Here is a 23,862-nt window from a genome sequence, read left to right as displayed (position 1 = left end):
TGCGAGATTGATCACGAATTTCCTAGAAAGCTAGTGAATAAATGTGATCACAAATTTCCTTGTTGACCATAGTAGATTGCGAGACAAATGAATACCCTCTAGCGATTATGTGACATAATGTACAAAGAATTCCAATGCACATAAAACTTTACATTGGAATAACAAGAGACTTTCATCCTCCTGTTACCATGATTACATATTGATTCAATAATACAATACAATAATACAGTGTAGTGGTCCACCTGCACTCCTCCTATCAGTTATATCAGGAGGAGAGACCTGCAGGTCATAGTGATTCAGTTCACTTTTTGCCTCCCAGGCACAGGTGACACCAAATGAATAATTATAAAATAATGCGCAGATGTAAGGGTATTCGTAACTTTATAAAAATTGATTAATGTAAACACATAACGCACTACATTGCCACTAGTATGCTCACCTGTGCATCATTTGTTTGGTAATCATAAGTACAATGTGGATTTTGCAGCAAGGTCTTTCCTAAAAAGGGTTAACTTGGTAGTTGTTTTTAAAATTATTAATCAAAGACTTACTTTGTAAAACTGATGGGTCAATGTGATGAGAGACTGTGTCCTTGTTGGCATTTACAAGATTGAAGTAACTCGGTGTATGGAAATTATAATCTAAAGAGATGTCAGATTACAAAAAAAAAAAAAAATGGGAATGAATTAAATGATAAAATCAAATACTTTTTAGAATACCTTATCAATCAACTCCAAACGGATACATGCATCAAGTTTGAATTTGATATTGGACCTATTACTGAGCAATTTTCATGGTTGACCTCTTTAATTCTTGAACCTGTGTGAAAATGTAAGCAATTCATTAAATTGAGATAATAACAGAAGAGAAAACAGTCAAACTAGATTCTAAGATGTGCATTTTCTCCAATACATGAAACAAGTGGCCCTAGAATGCTCTGGGGTCCAAATGAATTTTATAAAACTTACTGTTAAATTATGGTAAATTTCCATCAAATGCTAACTTGTGTTGAATCCTTGGTTTTGATTGGCTGTGAACATGGTTACAATGTCAGTTACCATGACATGGATTGACCAGCCTGGATTGACTGATTGAGGTTTAACGACACTACCAAAACAATGTGTCACATAAGTGTCTGAATATTAATCTGTACAGTTGTGCTAAATCATGGTGTACCATTACATCGAAAAGTCAAGATAATATTAAGTTCAATGCAGTGGGACCCTCACCAGACAAGGGTTAGGAGGGGCAATACATTGTGTGTAAACAACAATTGCTGAACCACCCCCAAAGCTTTGTCTGAGGCAAAAGTTTCAGCACCACTGTATGAAACTGTATGAAACTGGTATACACTATTAAGATATTTCATACCATTGAGCCAATGATGGTTGATGGAATGCAAAGAACCTGAAGTTTGAACTCCTACATCCTGTCCACTGACTGGTCGAATCCTTCTGGTATGACTTCTCATAGTGGAAGCACTGGAAAAATCACTAGAAATAGTCTCATCATCAGTTAGAGTTTTATCATCCGTTATAGTTTTATCTTCAGTATTAGATAGGGTGTCAAAGTCATGTGAGTAAGAATCAGACCTTGCAGATGTGATGGTTCTGACGCTGGAATCCGATTTCTTGGATCTTGTGCTGGTACTCCTGCTGCTACTCCTGCTGTAACTATGGCTACTCCTGGAATGAAAAGAATGTGACTTTGTTTCCGAGAGGAAGCTTGCTGAACTGTACGATGCGACCGAACTGTAAGAATTATCAGCAGTCCTGGAGCAATATGACGTATCGTCATGATTCGAAGCTACAGAATCCTCAACTGGTGAAGGACTCCTACTTCTAATGCTCTCAGTGTCCGTGTGATGAGATGGTATATGATGATGAATGGATGAGTCTGGGGAATGTATAACACTCGGTGGTAGTAGGTCATCGATGGTCTGTAGACCGTCCAGTGTAAGACCTATATCCTCTCCTATCGACTCAACAATAGATTCATCCGCAGAGACAACATCCATATCTCCTTCTAGGTAACCTGTTTGGGCATTGTAAGAGTACACAGAATGGATTTTAAATGAACAAATTATGAAAAATAATGGGAACAGATCAAAGTAGAGGAAAACACTGGTTAGCCTTGCATGCATTAGGCAATTTGGTACAACAAGAGTGTTGACTTTGACAAATTTGAATATAAAACATTTCCCCCTTTTTATTTACCCTAAATATACAATGAAATAATCCAAGACCACAAAGAACCAAGCTGTGGATGTCCTGATGTCTGGCTTCAAAGCCCCTCTTCTTTGCCTTGGAAATGTTGGTGCCCCTTTGAATTTTCCCAATTTGTACAGGAATTAATATGTTCTGTATTTCATTCACCTGATTCTGATTTTATAAATTAAATCTGTTTACTGACTTCAGTTTTATTGTATGTGTTTTTTTTTTCAGTTGTGTATGATTTGCTATCCATTTTGATTGAATTTTGGAAATAAATGATATTAAAATTGAAAAGAAAAGAAAAAAAAAATATATATATATAATATATCTTTCTACATCTGTGTTTAAGGCAAATTTTGGGGGTCTTTTTTCAAAGTTCGAAATGCGCCTTAACACCCTCTACCTTCGACTTAAAGTCTAAATGTGTATTATAACGGAATTAATCTATTCATTGACTTTGCCCTAACGTAGGATGTATGCATATATATATATACATAGTAGCATTTGTACATACCATTATCTGAGATCTTCAGTACAGATACATCATTGTCTGATACGTGATCAAAATGCTCCACTTCCTGTACAAGAAAAAACAGCAGATTTGTCATATTTTCATCTCACAACATTGCAATAACATGATTAAAGATACAAGTCAAGATAAGAAAAGGTGTAAGAAACTATAGGATACCCATTTCTGATTATGACATAGAATTGCAAAGTTTTCAGTATAATGTCCTAGGTACATGTTCGTATTCCATGATGAAGATGTAAGAAATGAATCAGAGAGTCTGACTTGTAACTTCTCCAAGGCATAAATATTTTCCAAGAAATCATATTGAAAAACTGTTTCAAATTCCCCCCTTTCTACAACGATTGTTTTAATATGATTTACAAGTACCGTAAGTAACGGTCTATTAACCGCACCTTTTTCTCGGCGGGATAGAAGCAAAAGTCGGGGGTGCGGTTTATCCACGGTGACGGGTATGAGCCAGCCCGTCGTAACCCCTCCCGAACATGTCAGAGGTCTGCCAGTTCACAACACTTCGAGTGGCCGGGCGTAGCCGCCCAGGGCAATGACATTTAGAGGGGTATGAGCCGCGGGTAATGAGAAGCGATTATTACGATCTTAATCAAATATAGTCCATAACAAGCGCACCCACCTTCATGACACTAATTTCGACTTTATTCTCGATTTAAAGCAGCGAAGTTCCCTGGCTAAGTTCAAAGAGACGCCAAGCATACTCAGTAATATTTTGTCACAGCTGAGCGAGAGTTGAATGAGCTGAGTTAGCTTGCGTTGTATTGTGGTTATAGTGCGACTTAAGCTGGCGCTATTCATTTTAACCCCTCCACTCCAAAGTCCCGTTTCGCGCCAGCTTATTTTTTCTTTCCCGTTTGCTCTTCATAAGATACCATGTACACCAGGCACGAGAGACGGCACGAAGCCGTAAAAACAACTGGAAAAAATGCCAATTTCTTTGTTTCTAAAACCTTCCTGTAATCCCGTATCCAAAATTCATGCTAAGACATCGAATGCTAAACAAATTCTGAAAGTGATTGTGAGGTTGTGATGCAAGAAATGTGAATGTTTCTTCCTCCTACGCCGGGAAAGACACAGATCATAATTTGATAAGATGTACTGGTACCGTATCGTAGTTTGCAATGTACAAGAACGGCAGTGCTGTGTGTGTGCACTGTGACTGTGAGGTGAGTGAGTGTGTAAGTGGCCAATATTGTCGGGACCTTTCTTTCTTGCTAACATTTGTTGATGAATTGATCAAGAACAGCAGATTTCCGCATACCGGTAATCTCTTTGGATACTTTGAAATCTTTAACTTAGTTTTTGTTTCTTTGTACCTCAAATATGCATGTAAATGTGAGTTTTTTGGGTTTTTTTTAGTCCAAAGTTGGGGGTGCGGTTTATAGTCCATTACTTATGGTAGGCCTAAGTACATATATACGTACATTCATATACATAATAATAATAATTAAAAGATAAATAATATAATACTAATAATAATGATAATAATGTCAAATAATAATGATAATAATAATAGTATTTATAATAATAATAGTATTATTAATAATAATGATAATGAAAATAATAATAATGATAATAATAATAATAATAATAATTAGCATAATATATAATAGTTCTTTTTTCTTTTAAATGATGCTCTATATATTACCTTGATCAAAGAGGGGGATAGGTTGGTGTCTCCTAGCAAATAGTCAATACTCTCTTCATCAGTATCAAGCTCAGCCATTATCTTACTGTACACATTCCGACTACTAGTATTGCTCTTCCGTTGTGTCTTTGTAGCTGGAGTAGATGTTAAGGGCACGGTGGAATTCATCCTAGTATCTCTTGCATTGTTGGGAGCGTAAAGTTCATCAGAGTCATAATCAGGATGATTTGCTTGTTTAGACTCTTCATCCTGTACAGGTTCGTGGGCTTTACTTGGTGGCTTCTTCAGGAATCTGAACTTGTCAGCTTTCGGCTCAGACACAGGAGGGCTTGGGGTATCGCGAGTAAAGTCAAGCTCTTGGTGGTGTTTGTCAGATCTGTCTTCCGATGAATCATCACTGTCTAGGTTCATGTGCCTAGAGGTTATCTTGGCACTTAGTTTTGAAGCTCGTTGAAGGGCACTAGATGTAAAGCTCTTGGTCTTCTTCCCTGAGATGGTTCCCGACACCTTCCTCGCTGATTGCTGAATACTCTGTGCACTTTGAGAGGAACCAAGTAGTGCTGTGCTCGACGAGCTGCTTCAAGGAAAACAGAATAAATGTGGTTAAATAACAAATCTTTGGAAATTACAAGCAAAAGCCGCATCTTTCAGCATTAAAAGGTTGGAGACACTCTATATTCCCCATGTTTATGTCTATGATGAAATGTAAAGGATTAGAAAGGTAAATAAAAAAGGCTGAACAAATTCCTGCTTGAGAATACAGCAATAAGTGGATCTGACTTCTGGATGACATTTGAACAAGTAAAGGAGTAAAAAAGCATAACTTCATGTCATATCCATTACACTCACAAGTGTGATGCTATGAAATACAAATTTCTCTCTGAATGCCACACCTGTTATACACTGAATTCGCCAATATTCTATATTTTTTTTATATAGTTTCAAGGGAAATGGTGCTCAGGAGAATGTCTTCATTTAAGTACAAACAGCTGAGAGTTGTCTCTAACTCTTGTCACAATCTTCACTCCAGATTTCCCAATTGCGATTAGCATGTCTTCATGATCTCATTTTTCAACAGCACAATCTTTCTTATTCCTAGACCCATTTTTTCCCCTCATCTTTTTTTTTATTTTTCTCCTTTTACAAAATTATTATGGATTCCAATTCAAGAATAGTTAGATGTACTGACCTTGACTTTTTCATGAATTTCATGGTATTAGATGCCTTCACTTCATCAGAAAGACTCAAATCACTCAGGCCTGAGCTGATGTCATCTACATTTTTCTTTTTCTCTGATGTCTTCTTCGAAAGCTGGGACAAGTAGGCCTATTATATAAACAAGGGGAATGAAAAAATCATAACATAAAGCAGATGAAAAATAGAAATATCACAGGTTATGACTGCACGTAAGTATCATTACTCCTCAGAATGATATTACTACAGTATAGAAGACACATTACAGTACAGTACCTTACATCTTCACTACCAAACCCATTGAGAATTGGGCAAAAATTGAGGAAGTAGTTTGCTCTCGGAGGTTTGCTCTAGATTCATTACCATTATATGTTGTTACCATAGTGAAGGGAGATATTTGTAGATAAGAAATAATATAAGTTCCAATTATCAGTAACGACACAAATTACGAAGAGGTCTGGATTGTGTCTGTGTAAGAATGAAATCTCACTAAATGTTTTATAAAAAATATCAGTCTTTTCTTTATACACCTTGGCTTCCTAGCTCACATCAAAACTGTATCCACAGTACCATAACAATATGTAAATAACCTGGGTGATTATGCGATGAAGAATGTCCAACAAAAGAGCCAGGTGTGAGGATGGAATGAATGAACATTTCTGAATGGGGAAGTAATGAAGATCTATGACCAGAGGAGTACATGTAGGACAGTGACTGATATGATGAATAAGAACACAAATATCTATTAAAAGCAAACTGAAATACCAACCAGAACTGAATTGAATATCTAGCTGAACTAAACAGACGTGAGCTGGTGTGTTTTTACACCATACAACTGCAATTTGTTTTAGTGCAATTGTGCACTAAAAAGTGCATATTTTGCGAAAGTGTTATTTTAAGTCTAAAATAAATCATGTAAAACATCTCCACTTTCCTCCCTGGTTCACATATTACTTACAGCAATGTCTTCATCTTCAGGGTTTCTGCTTGATTGTTTTTGTTCCTGTTGAGCTTTCTTCAAGTTTTCTCTACCATCTGATGTAAAGTGCTGTCCCCTTGTATAACTCCGTGACTTCTCCAGGAGAGATGCAGCTCCACCCTTAATTGAGTGCTTCATTCTTTATCTTCTAGATTTCACCAACGAGCATAGTGTACTGAAATATACAGGAATAAAACAATTTCAAGCTATCTAGCCCATAATTGCATCAGTTCATGCGCAGGAAACAAAGTTTTTCGGAAATATATGCGCGGCATTGAGGTGGGGGAAATTCCTTTCTATTGAGCTCTGCACACATGCAAACACATTTCCTGTGCATTTATACCTGTTTGGCAATTTTGAATGTTCCTTTGCACAGAAAAGTAGAGGATTTGGTCAGAAAATCTCCACATAAGAAATCAAGGAAAGTTAATTCACCTGTAAAGTGCTGACACCAATCAAGTGCGTTAGTCAATGTAAACACATCAGGTTTCATAACAAGATTATTGAAGACCACAAGTCATAGAAAATAGACAGAAAACGGGAGGGGGGGGGGGGCAGGGAGAATAGAGGTCAATGTCCACTGAAATGTATCTTTAGCACTCTCAATACCCATAATTGCTGTCTAAGATTGTCTATGTCCAGCACAGCAGGGGGGAGTGAAAAACAATGTCCTCATAAACAATGACAACTTCAATAAATCAAGATACGATTTGTCTAAGTTCATTGGAATATCCGTTTTCTGGGACAATCCCAATTTTTGGACCGGCTCCTCTAACTTATTATGAGGGGCCCATGTCTTGCGCTTCTATAAATTTGACTTAAAATTAAACTTTTTTTTTTATTTAAAAAAAAAATTGCCAGGCACATTTTATGGAGTAGACTATTTAAGCCTTATTTTTCACCAATTAGAAAATTTTAAGGTAAGTTTTGAGCAATGTCTTTGATAATAATGCTAATAATAATGCTAATAAAGAATATATTAAGGTAATGCTTTTTAGTAGAAATGTTTTTTTTTTTTTTTTTGTCCTAACAAAAATTTTAAGATTTAGTTATTTGGACCTCATGTGTTGTGGATGCCAGAAGCTTTAGTGTTAAAGGGGAATGAATTGGAACATGTAGGCTGTGTAAAAACAGAAAAATCACAGAATAAGAATAAAGAAAGTTTGAGAAAAATCGTAAAAATAATGAGAAAATTATGAGCATTTGAATATTGCAATCACTAATGCCATGGAGATCCTCCCATTGGCAATGCGAAAAGGATGTGTGATGTCACATGTGAACAACTTTCTCTTTGATGGACTACATTGTATAAAATACCCCCAAAATACATGTATCTTTTTGCTTTTTCTTATCATGCCTATGGTGATATAAACTCTTTATCCATGATGTATTCTCCGGGGGGGGGGGGGGGGGGCACTTCCATTGACGAGTGGATACCATGTGCGACCATGAGGTCTCAAAAAGCACCCTAAACATGTATTTTCCATATTCTGAAAATGCATCCCTTAATTAACAAGTATTGGCATGTGAAACCGTACCCCTAACAAGTATTTGACACACAACGATACTTTTGTCAAGTATTCCCTGAATTGAACCCCTAAACAAGTACAGCGATATTTCAACTGTTATGTCACGGACGTCGGTTTTACCTTTACCTACATCAATGGGTTTAGTACAGCCCCACTCGAGCAAATCGTACTCTTAACACGTAGTGTTGACTCTTGGGGCAAAAAGTAGGCTACATCCTTTATAAAACATTTGTCTTGATTTTTTATACCTTCGCAAATATGACCCTAAACACATAGCTTTCCTATCAAAAATAGATACCCTTTTTTCATTATTTTAGTGTTTTTGACACCCTTATTACGTTACGTACGTCATGTGCCCTATCTTGAAAAAGACATCCTTTTTACGTGTTTTTTTGGTCACGCATTGTATCCATTCGTCAATGTAAGTGGCCCCTCTGGGTGTATTCTTTAAAAATCTGTATTACATGCCCTCCTATAGAAAGAACACATGATCTACTGATAGATGTGCTAAAAGCTAGAGAGGCAGTTTAAGTGTATACTAAAGTAATAGGGAGAGTTGTTCACAAGTGACATCACACATCTTTGTCGCATTGCCAATGAGCACGCGTGACCCTAACCCAGGGAGCCCAGGGGCTTACCGTGTATTTGACCATAGTCACGGGACTAGGGTGACTTATGGTCTGAATATTTCTCCGAATGAATTGTGAAAACAAAAATTATGCACTTACCACGATTATATGGATGAAGGTCTAACGAGTGGCAGTATCCTGACATCGAGGCACAGACTGGAACCTCAAAAAAATGAAAAGTTTTGTCGCTGTACATAGCTCTCCTTCTTTCAAATTTCAAAAAACATGGCCGATCGAGACCAAGCGCTATAGCACTAGCGCATATAGACTTGGTCAAATTCGCGCATGCGCCCTACACCCTCGGTACTTTTCGTTTTTTTTGAGGTTCCAGTCTGTACCTCGATGTCAGGATACTGCCACTCGTTAGACCTTCATCCATATAATCATGGTAAGTGCATAATTTCTGTTTTCACAATTCAATCGGAGAAATATTTAGACCATAAGTCACCGTAGTCCCGTGACTATGGTCAAATACACGGTGAGCCCCTGGGCTCCCTGGGTTAGCGTGGCCCAAAAGTTAGTTAGAAATCCACTGCCAAACATAGTTCTGTGTGCGAGGTTATACCAATAATACTAACCTCTCACTAACACTGTAACCAGTAGAGGCGCACGGCCAATATGGGAGACTCTCTCCAATAGGGGAGACAATCTCCCACATTGGAGACTTGCTTTGCAAAAGGACAAAAGAAACAACACCAACAAAAGCATGATTTTTTCCACCCAAAATTTTGTCTCACTGAGGTCAGAAGCCCATTTGTTTTGTGTGTGATTGACAACAAAAATCCTTATCAAAACAAAAGTAGAAGGTGAATTTTTAAAGTAGACGGTGAAAAGGGGTAATTTTTCATGAGGAATCTGCTTATCACATTTTTATTTGCCGCCAAGGTAATCCTTTTGCAGCAAATGTAAACAAAGGAAATTGGTCTCCAAAACTGGAGACTGTCTCTGAAATTGGATACCCAAATTCTTTACAAAAGTCTCTGATATTGGAGATAATCTCCCACATTGCAGACAGTCTCCAATATTGGCCGTGCGCCTCTACTGAGTACTGCCGGTAACAGTCATTGAGTGTGAGTGACCAACAATGACTGGCACCATAAATCCTCTCTCTCTCTGTCTTTACTTTACGGGTCAATATAACCCCAGAAAATATATCTTAGGCTACCGAGATTACTGGAATTGTAACTAAGCTTGTAACCGATTTTGCAATCGGCAACCGATTCCATTCGATTTCACCACAATCGGCAATCACTTGCCGATCTTCGATCATGCCCCTTGAAGGAAAAAATCGAAAATAAAAAATCGGCGTAGATCAGGTTACATCGCTCAGAACATATTTCAAGATTGTTTTTGAGGTGCTAGCTATTTAGAGGTCGCATTATTCAGGGAGAAAGACGCGGTATTATCTATGGCGATGTTTAAGAGGATAGATATCTTCTCTTCCGCTTCTCTTCCAACTCATGGTGATAGCGGATGCCGCCGTGAACTTTGAAAGGTCGTATTACCGACGGAGCTCACTGCGTTACTCTCTTACATCGTTTATGATTATATACATTTTATTTTCAACCTCGTGGTGATAGCGGACCCCGCCATAAACTTTCAAAGACTGTACTATTGACGGAGCTTATTGCGTTACTCTCTTACATCGTTTATGATGATATACATTTTATTTTCAACCTCGTGGTGATAGCGGACCCCGCCGTGAACTTTTAAAGATCGTGCTACTGACGGAGCTCATTGCGTTACTCTCTTACATCGTTTATAATGATATAAATCTTCTCTTCAACCTCGTGGTGATAGCGGACCCCGCCATAAACTTTTAAAGACTGTACTATTGACGGAGCTTATTGCGTTACTCTCTTACATCGTTTATGATGATATACATTTTATTTTCAACCTCGTTGTGATAGCGGATGCCGCCGTGAACTTTGAAAGGTCGTATTACCGACGGAGCTCACTGCGCTACTCTGTTACTCCCTTTATAATGATATAAATCTTCTCTTCAACCTCGTGGTGATAGCGGACCCCGCCATAAACTTTTAAAGACTGTACTATTGACGGAGCTTATTGCGTTGCTCTCTTACATCGTTTATGATGATATACATTTTATTTTCAACCTCGTGGTGATAGCGGATGCCGCCGTGAACTTTGAAAGGTCGTACTATTGACGGAGCTCATTGCGTTACTCTCTTACATCGTTTATGATGATATACATTTTATTTTCAACCTCGTGGTGATAGCGGACCCCGCCGTGAACTTTTAAAGATCGTGCTACTGACGGAGCTCATTGCGTTACTCTCTTACATCGTTTATAATGATATAAATCTTCTCTTCAACCTCGTGGTGATAGCAGACCCCGCCATAAACTTTTAAAGACTGTACTATTGACGGAGCTTATTGCGTTACTCTCTTACATCGTTTATGATGATATACATTTTATTTTCAACCTCGTGGTGATAGCGGATGCCGCCGTGAACTTTGAAAGGTCGTATTACCGACGGAGCTCACTGCGCTACTCTCTTACCCCCTTTATAATGATATAAATCTTCTCTTCAACCTCGTGGTGATAGCGGACCCCGCCATAAACTTTTAAAGACTGTACTATTGACGGAGCTTATTGCGTTGCTCTCTTACATCGTTTATGATGATATACATTTTATTTTCAACCTCATGGTGATAGCGGATGCCGCCGTGAACTTTGAAAGGTCGTACTATTGACGGAGCTCATTGCGTTACTCTCTTACATCGTTTATGATGATTTACATTTTATTTTCAACCTCGTGGTGATAGCGGACCCCGCCGTGAACTTTTAAAGATCGTGCTACTGATGGAGCTTATTGCGTTACTCTCTTACATCGTTTATGATGATATACATTTTATTTTCAACCTCCTGGTGATAGCGGATGCCGCCGTGAACTTTGAAAGGTCGTATTACCGACGGAGCTCACTGCGTTACTCTCTTACATCGTTTATGATGATTTACATTTTATTTTCAACCTCGTGGTGATAGCGGACCCCGCCGTGAACTTTTAAAGATCGTGCTACTGACGGAGCTTATTGCGTTACTCTCTTACATCGTTTATGATGATATACATTTTATTTTCAACCTCGTGGTGATAGCGGATGCCGCCGTGAAATTTGAAAGGTCGTATTACCGACGGAGCTCACTGCGTTACTCTCTTACATCGTTTATGATGATATACATTTTATTTTCAACCTCGTGGTGATAGCGGACCCCGCCATAAACTTTTAAAGACTGTACTATTGACGGAGCTTATTGCGTTGCTCTCTTACATCGTTTATGATGATATACATTTTATTTTCAACCTCGTGGTGATAGCGGATGCCGCCGTGAACTTTGAAAGGTCGTACTATTGACGGAGCTCATTGCGTTACTCTCTTACATCGTTTATGATGATTTACATTTTATTTTCAACCTCGTGGTGATAGCGGACCCCGCCGTGAACTTTTAAAGATCGTGCTACTGACGGAGCTTATTGCGTTACTCTCTTACATCGTTTATGATGATATACATTTTATTTTCAACCTCGTGGTGATAGCAGACCCCGCCATAAACTTTTAAAGACTGTACTATTGACGGAGCTTATTGCGTTACTCTCTTACATCGTTTATGATGATATACATTTTATTTTCAACCTCGTGGTGATAGCGGATGCCGCCGTGAATTTTGAAAGGTCGTATTACCGACGGAGCTCACTGCGCTACTCTCTTACCCCCTTTATAATGATATAAATCTTCTCTTCAACCTCGTGGTGATAGCGGACCCCGCCATAAACTTTTAAAGACTGTACTATTGACGGAGCTTATTGCGTTGCTCTCTTACATCGTTTATGATGATATACATTTTATTTTCAACCTCGTGGTGATAGCGGATGCCGATGTGAACTTTGAAAGGTCGTACTATTGACGGAGCTCATTGCGTTACTCTCTTACATCGTTTATGATGATTTACATTTTATTTTCAACCTCGTGGTGATAGCGGACCCCGCCGTGAACTTTTAAAGATCGTGCTACTGACGGAGCTTATTGCGTTACTCTCTTACATCGTTTATGATGATATACATTTTATTTTCAACCTCCTGGTGATAGCGGATGCCGCCGTGAACTTTGAAAGGTCGTATTACCGACGGAGCTCACTGCGTTACTCTCTTACATCGTTTATGATGATTTACATTTTATTTTCAACCTCGTGGTGATAGCGGACCCCGCCATAAACTTTTAAAGACTGTACTATTGACGGAGCTTATTGCGTTACTCTCTTACATCGTTTATGATGATATTCATTTTATTTTCAACCTTCAACCTAGCTACCCAAAACATTTTAATAACATATTTCAAATCATCGTGCGTGCTTGCGTCTTCTACTTCATTTTAATTGCACTTGCGACTTTAAGATGATGCGTCGTAAGAGATCATTCCAATAATTCTAAATCGCTAGCACCTAAAAATACTTCTAAAAGATGTCCCGCCGATCGTTCATTAACCTGTGATCTATGAGAAATATTTTCATTTTATTTTCCTTTGCGCCTTTGCTCGGAAGATGCGTCTTTCGTTTATCTTTCTAATAAAAATCACTCGGTTTATTTTAAAGCAATAACACCTCAAAACCCCTGGCTTTAAAACGATCGCGCATGTTGGCGACTTCCATTCCAATGCATTCGTCTTTGTGACTTTGTCAGGAAGATGCGCGCGACCGCGAACAACATTTTGATGTATTCCTTTGTTTTTAAACATCGCCGATTCGATTTCGATTTTAGAAGCTTAACTGCCGATCCGATTTTCGATCTGATTTTTGATCCGATTTACAACATTAATTGTAACTCATCTATAAAAAAAATAATTGCTGAATTTATCACAAATGATGCTCGACTCCTTGAGAATTCAAAGTACCGAAAAAACTTGTTAAAACGTTATCCCCTTTTAAGCTTTTGTTAGAATGTTTCTCATAGATCTTCGATCAACAACCTTATCGTTTTCGGGAAGTAATCCCCCTATTGTTTGCTGATATCTTATGCAGTTTTTTGTTTCGTATGTAGGCCTATTTATTAATATAATAAAGGAATGAATCTGTTAATATAAAAGAAAAAAATCAATAATAAAAAATAATAATACTAAAGAAAATTGTTACCCTACTTTTCATACAGTGTGTGGCAAAAATATTCAATCATGACTTATTGCCAAATAAAAACAAGAAATGGAATGGAATGTATAAATATAAAATCTGCCCTTTTCATTTTTTCCCCAATTTTGCATACATGACAATCAATGGGTGGGACTGCACACAACAAATTCACACCATTCTGTAATTCATGAATCATCCTGAATCAGACTACAAAAATTTCCCGAAATAAAAAATGTCTGCCTTAAACTAGACATGAATAATATACAGAAATACACTGCCTATACCCTTAACTTACTTCGGTTAAACTGATACTCGTACAAAACTGATAAATTGTTTCTAAACCTTCTGTTCTTCTTCGACTTCGACGATCAAAACCCGATCAAAACGCAGAATTCCTTTTGAAAATGGCGCCACCATTCATGAGAGACGGATAGGGATTAGTTTAGGGGGGACAAGTCAATAGATCAACAAAAATGTCTCGTTTAATTAGAGCTCTCATCATGGGTCCACCGGGATCAGGAAAGGGCACGATGTCATCCCGAATAGCCAAAGAATTCAAACTGACTCATCTATCAAGTGGAGACCTTCTTCGAAGTCAGATTCAACGACAGACAGGTGGTTAAGTTTATCCAAGACGCGGCGGTCGCGATCGCGCGCGGCTGGGCTCGGGGCGCGGCGGGGCGCAGGGGAGCGGAACGGTGCGGTGTACTGATGGTTGATGGAGTAGCTAAATAGAGTGGCTGAGCTGAACTGAGTGGGGTCAATGACAATGCACCTAGCCTGGAGGCTCCTAGACTAGAGTAAAAGTCATTTACTGGCCCATTTACTGACGTAGGCTTACTCTCCATGGAGCCTGGGGCGGGATTGCATTGCCATTGGCCCACATCCCACACACAAACTGAGTATTTTTATTTGGAGACAGCTCAATGTTGCTCCAAAATACTAGTTTTCTGTGGACTGTGGCCTGTTTTATTTTTTTACAGTTTTGAACCCAATGGCTATGCTATGTAAATGGGCTACAGTAATAATAGGTTGCAACTTTTAATTTAGCCTACATTCATTTGTTTTATGTTACAATAATGCTTAAATAAGTGAAAATATTAAAAGAAGAGGAGCGTTTTACTTACACTGTTACAGATGTTATTGTCGCCATCTTGTCTTCTTTGTGATTGCATCCTCTATAGAGGGCGGCAAAATCATGAGCAGTGCCAACTGGGTTTTTTTTAATACTTGCATCGGCGGATACATTTCATGAATCGTGCAATACTTGCACCAGCCGATAAATATAAATCATATATCATGATATTTATCGGCCGACGGAAGTATTTTACGATTTATGATATTTATCGGCCGATGCAAGTATTGCCATGATAATTGCAAACAATTTCTGTTATGGAAATTTGCTTGAATTCGGCTGGAGGGAATCTGCGTTAGCGCCGAATAGGTGGTTGTCTTAGCAGTGCTGATCTGTCTTTGAAAAACGAAATACATTATTCACAAAAGAAAATTTCATCCAAGATCAAGAATGGCAGCTGGGCCTAGCTCTGGGCTGGACACCATGCTTGTACATGGACTTTCAAAATGGGCACCAAAGTTTACAATTAAAAAATAATTTTGAATTGCAATTATTTTGTGTTTAATCCCTCCAACTTGATCAAGAAAGTTGAGTATGATGATTTACATTACCCTTTTGAATAACATCCATGATCCTTAAATCCTTTCTCAACCTAATCAAGAATAATAAGCTAACCATGTCTGAATGATGTTAGTTGTTCAGATCAAGTCAAATAATTAGTTTTTCAAATTTTTTGCAGCCCTTAATAATTCCTATAATTATTCTTGATTGATACAAACTTTTGATTTGTATACTATTATATTGGATTGTCTTTTATAGCTGTTGGAGTCCTTGCCAAGCAGTACATTGATAAAGGAAGCCTTGTTCCTGATGATGTCATGGTCAAACTCATCACACATGAACTCAATGGACTACCACCAAACTGGTTATTAGATGGTAATGACAATTGTGAAGGCTGTCTCGCATGTGTACTGTTGTCTAATGATTCTGTATGGGAAAGAAGGGTAGGCCTATATTGTATAACCTTCTTTGGGTCATGTAATGAAAGTTGTCACCACTGACAAGTTGTAATTCTTTGACAATTAACAGAGACCAGTCACTTGTGCTTCTCAGCCAAGCAACGTCACAAATTTTTACTGATGTATTTTCAGATTCGACATCTTTTCATTGATGAAACGCTCTCCAGGACCTGAATAGACAGTGCTGGCCACTCTAAACTTAAGACATGTTCAAATCGAATTTTTCGACCATCTATGACGATTGACAAAAAATTGTAATGCTGACGCAGATGGTATCATTAGACAGCAGTTATGTGAAGGCATTTATTATCAAAGGTGCTGTGAGCAGGGGCGCAAGGGAATTTGCCACATTGCAAAGAAGTGAGGCTGCGGCCTGCGGGTGCAACACAGTTTGACCCCCCCCCTAAAAACAATAAGAAATAATGAATAAATGAATAGATAGATAGATACATTAGATTAATGAAAAAGTGAAAAAAGTGAAGAAAAAAAAAAGAATAGAGAGTTAGGAGAAAGGAATTGTCTGCTTCCTATCTGGACCTAGATGAACTATGAAGTACACCTAAAAATGTTACATAGCCAAATAAAAAACCTGATAGTAAATGGTGTAACACTCCTATTATCTTCTTTTCTATGCCTGTTCTGATTAGGTTTCCCACGAACAGTCTCACAGGCGGATGCTCTCTCGAAGAATCAAACACTTGATGCTGTGTTGAACTTAGATGTGCCCTTTGATGTCATAGTACAAAGGTTAGAATGGCGATGGATACACCCTGGAAGTGATCGGGTGTATAACTTAGATTGGAATCCACCCGAAGTACCGGTAAGTTTATATATCTCAATTCATTTTTCTAAACATTCTTGAAAGAGGTAGTATAGGGGTTTGCTCCAAACAGCTGCTGTTGTGATGGAGTGAATTTCTTGGCTAATACTTCAATTCTTGAATTATTCAAAACTTTGCATTGAATTACTTTTTAACAAGACTTCTGTTCTTCAAGGATCGATCCGGGGAGTGTTCTATGCAGCTTATTGTCAGTGATTTTCCCTGAAAGTATTACTCTCAGCCAATAAGATGCAAGGATTTCAGTAGCTTGTAACAGTTATCAATGAAAATTACTATTTCATGGATTTCCTGAGGCTTTGTGGCCACAAATGGATGGTTGTGGAACTGATTGGTTGGTGGGGAGCAAGGATGAGTTTTAGTTGTATTAGCATGTCAATATAATTTGAAATCAAAATATATTACAAAAATTAAAAATTGATATTTTTTTTCCTCATATAGTTCAAAGACGATGTAACAGGAGAGGATTTAATTCAGAGAGATGATGACAAACCAGAAACAGTTCGAGCAAGGCTTGAAGCATATGAGCAGCTTACTAAACCAGTCTTAGAATTCTATAAGTATGACAAGTTATCTTTTGTTTTTATTTTCATATTACATATCCTCACTGTGCTGTTAGAATCTTGTATCTCAAAATAAGAAAAAAAGGAAATATTTTCTTGTATTCAAATTTTGATTTTAGAGTTATGACATAAATCGTAACCTTCTTTTGCCATGAAAGATTTGTCTACATGAATCGGAAACTGTTTTCGGACAATATTGTCACCATTGCCATATTTCTAAAATTACAACTTTTGCTGAGCTTCCCCAATTTTTGTCTCGCCTGCATAGCAGAGCAAGACTATAGGCGCCGCTTTTCCGACGGCGGCGGCGGCGTCAACATCAAATCTTAACCTAAGGTTAAGTTTTTGAAATGACATCATAACTTAGAAAGTATATGGACCTAGTTCATGAAACTTGGGCATAAGGTTAATCAAGTATTAGTGAACATCCTGCTCGAGTTTCAGGTCACGTGACCAAGGTCAAAGGTCATTTAGGGTCAATGAACTTTGGTCAAGTTGGGGGTATTTGTTGAATTACTATCATAACTTTGAAAATTTATGGATCTAGTCCATGAAACTTGGACATAAGGTTAATCAAGTATTAGTGAACATCCTGTCTGAGTTTCAGGTCACATGACCAAGGTCAAAGGTCATTTAGGGTCAATGAACTTTGGCCGTTTTGGGGGTATTTGTTGAATTACCATCATAACTTTGAAAATTTATGGATCTAGTTCATGAAACTTGGACATTAGGTTAATCAAGTACCACTGAATATCCTGTGCGAGTTTCAGGTCACATGATCATGGTCAATGGTCATTTAAGGTCAATGAACTTTGGCCGTGTTGGGGGTATTTGTTAAATTACCATCCTAACTCTGAAAGTTTATGGATCTAGTTCATAAAACTTGGACATAAGAGTAATCAAGTATCACTGAACATCCTGTACGAGTTTCAGGTCACATGACCATGGTCAAAGGTCATTAAAGGTCAATGAACTTTGGCCGTGTTGGGGGTATTTGTTGAATTACCATCCTAACTCTGAAAGTTTATGGATCTAGTTCATAAAACTTGGGATATAAGAGTAATCAAGCATCACTGAACATCCCCTGTGAGTTTCAGGTCACAAAACCAAGTCAAAGGTCAGTTAAGGTCAATAAACTTAGGCCATGTTGGGGTAATTGCTGAAGTGCCATCATAACTTTGAAAGTTTATAGATAGAGTGAATGAAATGTGGACATGGGTGTAGTTGACAGTCTTAAGTCTCCGTTCAAATGTCATTTATGGTCAATGAACGTGGTATTATGTCATTATATGAATGATTATTTTATAGTAGTTTTCAAAGTTAGCACTGCTGCTATATTAAATTGCGTAATGCAGGCGAGACTGCCAGAGGCGTTCCACTTGTTGTTTTTATTAATTTCAGTTTTAATAGCCCATCGAGGATATGTAATAAAAGAAATGAAAGATACACATGTAACATATATAATTCTGTAAATGCAAATATGGTGATTGATCTGGAATTTTATCTGAAATTGTTGAACAAAATTCTTTTGAACTAAATTTGTATTGAATGAATGTATGATCCTTATTCCAATTTTCTTGATTGATAATTGCTGTTTCTGTTTCTGTGTTAGGGCTGGTGCTCTAAACCCTTAAAATATGCCTGCAATTATTGTTTTTATTAAAAGTTGGGAAAATAATCTACTGATAGAGTGTGAATATACATGTTTCTTTGAAAATATTCTTTGAGCTTTTTATACTAACTTTTTATGTCTTTTGTTTGACTTAAAACTCATTCCTTGAAACGTAGAGCGCGTAAAAGCTGCTATGCCTAAGTCAAGGCTCGACATTAGCGGTGGCCCGGTGGCCCGGGGCCACCAAAAATTCACCTCGGGCAACCATTATTGATAAAATGTTAAGTTTTGGTGGCCCGAATCGGGCAACCAATAATTTTCAAAGTAGCGCAATTTTTCTCCCAATTTTGCACGCATTTATCAACTTTCTACAGCTCAAATTGCAAGCCAGTTCGTCATGCGCCTTTTTTGTTGATCTACACACAAATACACACACACACAGTTTGCATATTAGGCCTACAGCTATAGCATACAGTAGCTATTATCCAGCCAGCCGCGCCGGCCGGCTGGCGTGAGCTTTGCATGAAGCCACTGCATACAGCTGTGCTCTAGATCTAGCTCAGCCTATTCAGACTCAGGGAGCTGCGATAAAAAATGTTGCTGCTGAGAAATCTTCCACAGAACTTTGAAAATCTAAGTCAAAGTCACCTTTTACACCAATGAAATGAAATTCTACAGTCTATATTACGAAAATCTGGTGTACCCTGATTATTTGCAAGTATTAAGAAGAGGAATTATGACCTCTCTTTTGACTCAAAAAGACCGATTTCCACATGAATTAATGCACATAAAAACACATAGGCAAGTACATCACAGTCCCACGTGTGCATTTGTATGTATGTTGATACTTGGTTTCTTTCGAAGCTGTGTATTTTCTAGCCTTAAACAAACAGACAGTTTCTTTCTTTCTTGTTTATAAATGACTTCTTAAACCACTCTTGAGAAAGTAAATACTTTGGGAAGGCATTTCATTGATATGAAATGTGATTTTTTTCCCCAACATTTTGGCAAATATAGGGAAGGACTTTTCTCACACTTTTTTTCCAATATAGTTTTTGCCGTGTTTTTTTTTTTTTTTTTTTTTTTTTGACAGTGGTTAAACCATTTATACCCCTTCCCATTGAATATGCCTGATTAAAAAATATGTTTCTACTGAAAATAAAATAATACAAACTAAAGGATATAAAAATAGAAATGTGCCATTCCCAAAAGGTAAGTGAAAATTATATGCTTGGCTTTTAATTATATTCCAGTCAGAATAGACTGTTGCCACAGCTGTTAAAAATATATGTAATGGCTTCTCAATTTTCCCCTTTTCCCCATTTTTATATTAACTTTGTTTTATTAATTTTTCTTTAATTTTCTTTTCTTTTTTCTCTCTAATTTTTTTCTTTTCTTTTTTTCCCTGTTCTTTGTTTTTTTCTTTCTTCATTTTCTTTCTTTTGTTTTATTTCACTAATTCCTTTTATTATTTTTGTTTTCTTTTTGTTATATACTTTTTGAAAATAATTTTCGTTTGTTTCTCCCTTTTATGCATTGTTCTAATTTTGCAGCATATTTTTCTGTGATTTTCTCCTTCTATATGCTGCAAAAGAGAAAACAGAAATAAACTGGATTTGGGGCATGCCTAATCTAGGTTTTAGGATTCAAAGAGGAAGGAAGGAAAAACCATTGTTTTGTACATCTATCTGAGTTTGCTATGCACTATTTATTTACTTTACCATTATCTCTATACAGAGATTAAAAAAAAAAGTCCACACAACCTGCGAACAATACAATTCATTTATTCACTTTCAATCATTTCATTTTTACAACGATAGAAACAATTATCAATTAGCAAAGTAAAATAACAGCAAACAAGGTTTACATACAAGATGTATAAAGTGAAAGGAACTTAGTGGTAGTGGCTGCAGAATTAATATTTCAGAAGTTTGTTTTATAGATTTTTAATGTTTTTCTTTATATTTTTCGGGCCACCAAACTTTAATATCGGGCCACCAAAAAAAATTATTTGATGGTTTTGGTGGCCCGAACGGGCCACCACCAAAAAAAGTTAATGTGGAGCCTTGCCTAAGTCTGTATCTATGCTCAATTTTTCTGATACTTCTTGTTAAATGAACTGCTATATTCTTTTTATGAACTATTATGACTATAGAGTACCGAAGCGATGACGTCAGTTGCCATTGTGTCATGGCAGCCTGGTTCGGAACAAATGAACCCGGGGGCACTTTCATAAAGCTGTTCGTAAGTTAGGATCGACTTTATATGAATGATGATCCTTTCCTATGTGGCCTAAACCATTGCCAATTTATTATACCATTTACCACAAGGATCACCAGTTGTTCTTAATTTAACTTACGAACAGCTCTATGAAACACCCACCCGGAAGTATTGTCATTCGCTCATATCGCTCTATAGCACCTGTTTCTATTGCACATCACCATTTTTGCAAATACAAATGTGTATAGACGACTCTGTTTAAAACCAGCGGGTTCGTTGTCATGACATCGTGACGTCACACTTTTGTTATAAAAAAATAATTATTCTCTCTCTCTTTCTGTCTATCTGTCTCTCTCCATTTCTGACTTTCTCCCTCCCTTTCTCTCTCTTTCTCCCCACAGATCCAAAGGAATATTAACAGAGTTCCATGGAACGGAGACAAACCAGATTTGGCCTCATGTCCAAGATTTCTTATCAGATCTCCTTCAGCATCCATCAAAACAAAGTATAGAGTAAAGGTAGCCATTGGAGGTATTTCCTAATATTCTAGTTTAAAGCCTATCAAAAGTTTTTAGCAATAATATGAATCATGCTCTAGTATCATATGACATTCCGATATTTAATACAAAGACCTGGCTGTTGATTTTTTTTTCAGCCATCAATTTTTTGGTGAAAATTTTGATTTCATTTCCAATGTAGAATACAGAGCAGTTGATCTAAGGAACTCTTGATGAGTTCCTCAGGGAGTGGAGAAAGTGCATACATTGTGTGCAGGCAAGCCAGAATCAGATGTATGGTATTAATCTATAAAAATGTAATAAGGGTGTTTAGAGGGTGTCCCAATTAAGCAATAACATTGGATTATGTGATGAGCATTACTCTTGAATTGTCCAAACATTTTGCATGTAATCATGACAATGCCAGTATAGTGTTTTGTCATGACACGTACTGCCAAATATTTGCTATAATAGTCCTAATTACTATTATTATGAGGTAAGATATATCAGTTTAAGACTAAATGAAAGTATATTTTAAGAGATGATTGTGTATTATATCGAAATTAGAAGTATATATTTTAGAGGATACTTTGCATGATTAGTGTTGTTTTAAGACCTTTTTGTCCAAATAATTGAGAACATGCTTTTTCTATTATTCTCTGATTTTGTTAATTATGCTGTTAATATGGAGTTTGTTATATTTAGTTATTTCACAGGTGCTAACGTTCCAATTATTAATTTTGTTCCATGTTGAATTTGATTACTTTTACATTCATTTTAAATAGCAAAATGCTTCATTAAGCAGTAAAGAGTGTTACAAGGATTTGCATAATCAATTAGATTTTGATAATTCCAAGATACCATTAGCAATAATAGATGCTTGAATCTGATGTTCCTAAGCGCGCAATTTATAATGTTTTGTTTTTCCTTGAAATGTTGTAAACTTTTTTGATTTGTTTATCTTTTTATAAGCCACTGTGTCGTTAAGGTATATATTATTACAAGAAAGTTTTTTTTTTTAAATCAATTTAGTACAATGTGTATGTGATGTACATGTATGATTGGTTTCCATAATAATGTGTGTTGCAATAATAGAAATCACAAATTTTAGAATAACTTTATGATTTTGACTCTATTGAAAATGTAGGTATATTGTGATCGAATACCATACTACTGTAAAAAAAAAATCATGAAGTTAAGTGTGGTAAAAAGGGATACCGATATTCCCTTATTATGTTATGACTAATAAATAGAATATTTAATTATTCTAATGTGCAGCTGACTTTGATAAGTAATATAAGTATTATGTACTAATTGTAAGTATAAAAATACACTGTGCCTTTCCAAACAGTATTTATTAATTTTTGGTGGGTTTTACTTTATGGAAAATTTATGGAATGTCTAACGTAACAGAACATTGGAGTTATGTTAAGTAAATGTTAATTTCTATAGAAAAACAAGAAGAAAAATGCTACACTCTATGATAAGAAACATAATATCCAGTAAATTTTAGGTTAACATAATATTTTGATTCAGTTTTTACGAATGAAACATTTACATGCAAAATGCATTATCACAAAAAAAAAGATTATTGGTTTACTATTTTCATCTGGTTAAACCATGTGAAGTTTATTATTTCAAACATTTCCTCAATACCCATCAGATTAAATCTTTTCCATTTATAACTAAAATTGAAAAATAAATATGTTGATGCATGTAACAAATCATTGTTTTTAGCATTGCTCAATTAATTGTCCTTCCCAATTATGTACATGAAAGAGTTCATTCCACATGGGCAGTTCCATGAATAAGCGACTCATGTACGTACATGTATGCACATTTGATAAACAAAGTTTGCAAAATAATCATGGAACTTAATATCATTTTTGTTCTCTCTTGAAACAAGAGTTCTTTCTTTAAATAAGAAGTTTTGCGGTTATAAACCATGTATTGATGATATAATCAAAACACTTTTTAGCATTGATGATATCATGTTTCTGATGATCGATTAGATGTATTTGATAAGTCTCTTTTCTTTATCAACAGTGCAAATTTATGTTTGATGTCAGAAATCTGACAGTCAAAGCATGGCCTTTGCTAAGGTATCAAAAGAGATATTTTATATGGATGTATGATAGTAAGTATTAATGCATGATAACATA

The 23,862-nt window shown here is 36.7% G+C and overlaps 2 protein-coding genes across 2 annotated transcripts in view; one reads left to right on the top strand and one right to left on the bottom strand.

The window, feature by feature from the left end:
- Nucleotides 1–14,523, bottom strand: part of LOC129271233 (uncharacterized) — a 20,996-nt gene extending 6,473 nt beyond the window's left edge. Inside the window, exons 1-7 of the mRNA XM_064106382.1 lie at nucleotides 14,172–14,523; nucleotides 6,555–6,750; nucleotides 5,592–5,728; nucleotides 4,403–4,976; nucleotides 2,728–2,791; nucleotides 1,372–2,034; nucleotides 552–641 (exon numbers count right to left, since the gene is read on the bottom strand). Of these exons, the coding sequence (XP_063962452.1) occupies nucleotides 552–641; nucleotides 1,372–2,034; nucleotides 2,728–2,791; nucleotides 4,403–4,976; nucleotides 5,592–5,728; nucleotides 6,555–6,713 (1,687 nt within the window). The 5' untranslated portion in view covers nucleotides 6,714–6,750; nucleotides 14,172–14,523. The remainder of the gene's footprint in view (nucleotides 1–551; nucleotides 642–1,371; nucleotides 2,035–2,727; nucleotides 2,792–4,402; nucleotides 4,977–5,591; nucleotides 5,729–6,554; nucleotides 6,751–14,171) is intronic.
- LOC129271212 (GTP:AMP phosphotransferase AK3, mitochondrial-like) lies at nucleotides 14,052–23,862 on the top strand. Its single transcript, XM_054908592.2, has 5 exons — nucleotides 14,052–14,491; nucleotides 15,771–15,887; nucleotides 16,618–16,790; nucleotides 17,250–17,368; nucleotides 21,605–23,862. Exons 1-5 carry the CDS (start codon nucleotides 14,350–14,352, stop codon nucleotides 21,717–21,719), a joined length of 666 nt encoding a protein of 221 aa, XP_054764567.2. The 5' UTR covers nucleotides 14,052–14,349; the 3' UTR covers nucleotides 21,720–23,862.

This window comes from Lytechinus pictus, chromosome 11, assembly GCF_037042905.1.
Source record: "Lytechinus pictus isolate F3 Inbred chromosome 11, Lp3.0, whole genome shotgun sequence".
Classification (NCBI taxonomy): domain Eukaryota; kingdom Metazoa; phylum Echinodermata; class Echinoidea; order Temnopleuroida; family Toxopneustidae; genus Lytechinus; species Lytechinus pictus.
The sequence above is the reverse complement of the archived record's forward strand: the minus strand, read 5'-3'. Positions and strand labels throughout refer to the sequence as shown.

Excerpts from the sequence above, each read along its gene's own strand:
- LOC129271212 (XM_054908592.2), top strand. The coding sequence starts at position 14,350 with ATGTCTCGTTTAATTAGAGCTCTCATCATGGGTCCACCGGGATCAGGA. Across the intron at positions 14,492-15,770 it reads TCAGATTCAACGACAGACAG|CTGTTGGAGTCCTTGCCAAG; the intron begins GTGGTTAAGTTT and ends TGTCTTTTATAG. Across the intron at positions 17,369-21,604 it reads CCAGTCTTAGAATTCTATAA|ATCCAAAGGAATATTAACAG; the intron begins GTATGACAAGTT and ends TTCTCCCCACAG.